Source organism: Octopus bimaculoides, chromosome 11 (genome assembly GCF_001194135.2).
Source record: "Octopus bimaculoides isolate UCB-OBI-ISO-001 chromosome 11, ASM119413v2, whole genome shotgun sequence".
Lineage (NCBI taxonomy): Eukaryota > Metazoa > Mollusca > Cephalopoda > Octopoda > Octopodidae > Octopus > Octopus bimaculoides.
The window spans coordinates 2,267,664-2,271,550 of NC_068991.1; the positions used below are offsets into that span (position 1 = coordinate 2,267,664).

Below are 3,887 nucleotides of genomic sequence, written 5' to 3' on the forward strand. Positions count from 1 at the left end.
AATGTTCGCGCCGCTAGGTTGCGTCAGTTCTCGGTTGCTACGCCTCGAGAGCAAACGTGTAGTGCGCGCTCGTCGGATTTTCGTTTTCATGCATGGTGGCCTAACACTTCTATCTATCTATCTATCTATCTATCTATCTATCTATCTATCTATCTATCTGTGTGTCTGTCGGTCTATCTGCTTACCTACCTACCTACCTACCCCCCTCTCTCTCTCTTTCTCTCTCTACCTATCTTCATAATACAAATTCTATTTGTACGAAACCCAATGGACACATTCACAAAGAATTTATCTCAGAGTTCTAAGAAACGATGCAATGAATACGCTGCAGATCAGCCACAACTCTCTCTGTCTCTCTCTTTCACTCTCGCTACCCCCCTCTCTCCCACCTCCTTGCGTAAAGGGAGTTAATCCTTAGAGATATTTCTGTTGTATTATAATGAATTATAAATAAGACATAAAAGGTGCGACAATTCTGATCTAAATTTGTCTTTAAGCAGTCGACGACGATGTGAGAGGCTATCGGGAATAGATAGGATCTGTAAATATTGGAGATGAATCTTTAATCAAAGTCGTAACGATGTATAAAATCAATGTAGCGTATACGAGTGTGCCTCGACTAAGTCGTTGGTCATGCTAGAAATAGTAGCGACAATCGATGTCACGTCTCGTCTTATAAAAGGAGCATTTCGTCGGTTACGACGACGAAGGTCCCAGCTGATTCGATCAATGGAACAGCCTGCTCATGAAATTAACGTGCAATCCACAGACACGTGTACCCCTAACGTAGTTCTCAGGGAGACTCATCATGACACATAGCGTGACAACGCCGGCCCTTTGAAATACAGGTACTACTCATTTTTGCCAGCTGAGTGAACTGGAGCAACGTGAAATAGTGTCTTGCTCAAGGACACAACGCGTCGCCGGGAATTGAACCCACGATCTTACGATCGTGAGCCGAATGCCCTAACCACTGAGCCACGCGCCCTCACTCTCGCCTTATAGTCATTCAGGAAAGAAGGACGTTAAAGAACGTATTCAGAGAAATAAAATATCTGGTTGGTCACACAGGAACAGTTTTAGACCAAGGTTTGCGCGATCACGGCTGGTCTGAGAATTGAAGAACAAGAACAAGAACAACAGCTGTAACAAACATTTGCACTGGCTAACCTGTAAATGTCTCGTGCCATTCCAAAATCTGCAATTTTTGCAATTTTCTTCTCTCCTTTCGACGTCAGCAAACAATTCCGAGCTGCGATGTCTCTGCAGAAAAATGGCATAGTACTGTATTCAACAACGAGTATATACAAACACGTAAATATATATATATATATATATATATATATATATATATATATATATATATATATATATATATGCATATATACATACATGCATGCATACATACATACATACATACATACATACATACATACATTCATACATTGGATATATAACACACTGCCTGAATACCAATCTTGAGAAATTAGGCTTCTCAAAACGAGAAAGAAGGAAGCTAATTCGAAGACTACAGATCCAATCCATCACTGGAACTGTAAAAATCTGTAAAACTTTCCAGAAATTTAGCATTTAAGAATATATGAGCATGTCTAGATATGCAACTATATATTTGAGAATACATACATAAAACATACAAATCTGCACATACATACATACGTACATACATACATACAAATAAAAAATACTCTTTTGTTGATGTTGAAATTCCAATGAAGAACCCTTGGATCTGGGTTAGAAACCGGTTCTTTCTCTATTGGCAAGAAATCTTGAAAGAAAACTGAATAATGACAGACATTATTCAGTAGAGAAACAAACGAAAAGCGAAAGGAAAAAAAAAGAAAAAAAAAAACATCCGAGAACCAATTATTTTTCCAATAAATGTCTTTACCGATGTATGAATCTATTCTTAGCCAAATGTTGACATCCTTTTGCAACATGTAAGGTAAAGGTCATCAGGTCTCTGGTGCTAATTGTAGGGGTCGCATCCTGTCAGAGAAAAAGGTAGATTCTTTTTAGAGTAGTGTCATCGTGAACGATGATGAGTGATGTTTATAAACAGTAATAATCAACAAAATTCTTGGTTTGCAAGTGTTTTATGCACACACAAATACACAAACGCATTCATTTGTGTACACATACATATGGATACACACACGCACGCATACACACACACACACGCATACACACACACACACGCATACACACACACGCACGCATACACACACACATCTTACAGTAATGCCTCGCGATATCGCGGTTCGCATATCGCGGTTCCCCTATCGCGGTTTATTATTTAAGCTTACGTCGATTCCTCCGTGGTGTTGTTTTGCATTTATAATAAAGTAAATATATACAACTAAAAAAAAAAAAAAATACAGTACTCATTCTTCGCGGATTTTCACACTTCGCGGGAGGTTTTGGAACGTAACTCCCGCGATAGTCGAGGGATTATTGTATAGCTATCGAAATAAACGTCTAACAGCCTCTCTTGTCCCACGTATGCCTTTAACGCACTTCTCCACATGATCCCTGGGGGTCCATGTAAGATTTTCGGAGCCCCACAGTAGTATTTTAAGGGTTCATGAAATTTTGATTTGAAGGTATTTATTGCAAGGATCATCTGTTTCTTTCTCAAATGCTTTACGTAGCTCAAACGGCACAAGTTAACGAGTGTAAAATAAAATAGGAATTTTGAAAGAAGTCTCTATAAAGCTAGTTTTTAAGCATCGAATGGTTAAGGGGGTTCCACTAGAATAGAATCGTAAAAATAAGGGGTCCGAAGGTGAAAAAAATAAAAAGGTTGAGAACACTGCTCTATCACAGAGCCTCCCACGCCCACTTCCCCTCATATATCGACTTCCATTAGCACTTTCTTAAATCTTTCAACCACCACCGTCGCCACCTATCAACATCTACCACTATCGCCGCCACCACCACTACCAACACCTACGGTCACTGCCACCACCACCACTGTCTCTCCCCATCCGCTAGCAGTTCTCCGACCACATCTCTTCCTCTACCAAACGACATCTTTCTCCGTTCCTCCAGCTTCCAGTGAGTTTCAGTGCTCTCAACCCCCGCTCTCTCTCTCGCTGCTCCAGACCATCAGTGCAGAAACCGATTACTAATAAATATAACCAAAATGCTGATCTTAATCAGATTACACCAGTGATTATAAAATATTTTTGTCTCGTTTCATCAACGCACCGATTTTGCTTTCTGATTACACAATAGACTAAAATATATTTTAGAATAACATTCGCCATAAAATAAATTTCCAATGAATTGATTGGAACGTTGCCCTCTCTTGTACGTTCTCTGTTTATTCTTTGTTCTGGAATTGGTTTTCCTTGTTTTTGGTGTTGCTCTGCTTAACCCCAGATTATTGCTGATCAAGCAGATTTTTTTTCATTAAAACTGGTTCAGCCGCAAACGTCTGTTTTCTGTTTTTTAAAATTTTTGCTCGTAGACATCATGTATTCCATGCTGTGCTATCTAGTGCAAACTGACGAACTATATATCTTTTAAAGATGGTAAAGTGATTGAAAACTGTATGGAAGCCTGTCGTACCTATACGAAGGGTTGCTGAAAAGTTCCTGGCTCTGGGTAAAAGAAAATACGAGAGGGTCAGTTAATTACGATCTTATTCAACATATTCCCCTCTCAGATTCACACACATTTATTGCAGCGGTCCTTCAGTTTATGTAAGCCCGTAAAAGAACTCGGAAGGGTGGGCCTCCAACCAGGCCCTTAAAGCAGCCTTCGTATGTATGTATGTATGTATGTATGTATGTATGTATGTTTGTGTGTGTGTGTTCTTCTCTCTCTCTCTCTCTCTCTCTCTCTCTCTCTATATATATATATAT

General features: G+C 39.4%; 1 protein-coding gene across 1 annotated transcript in view; it reads right to left on the reverse strand.

Annotated features, from left to right (window-relative positions):
* The window catches only part of LOC106883653 (uncharacterized), a 132,002-nt gene that overhangs the window by 8,375 nt on the left and 119,740 nt on the right, over positions 1-3,887 (reverse strand). Inside the window, exons 16-17 of the mRNA XM_052971436.1 lie at positions 1,910-2,007; positions 1,171-1,263 (exon numbers count right to left, since the gene is read on the reverse strand). Of these exons, the coding sequence (XP_052827396.1) occupies positions 1,171-1,263; positions 1,910-2,007 (191 nt within the window). The remainder of the gene's footprint in view (positions 1-1,170; positions 1,264-1,909; positions 2,008-3,887) is intronic.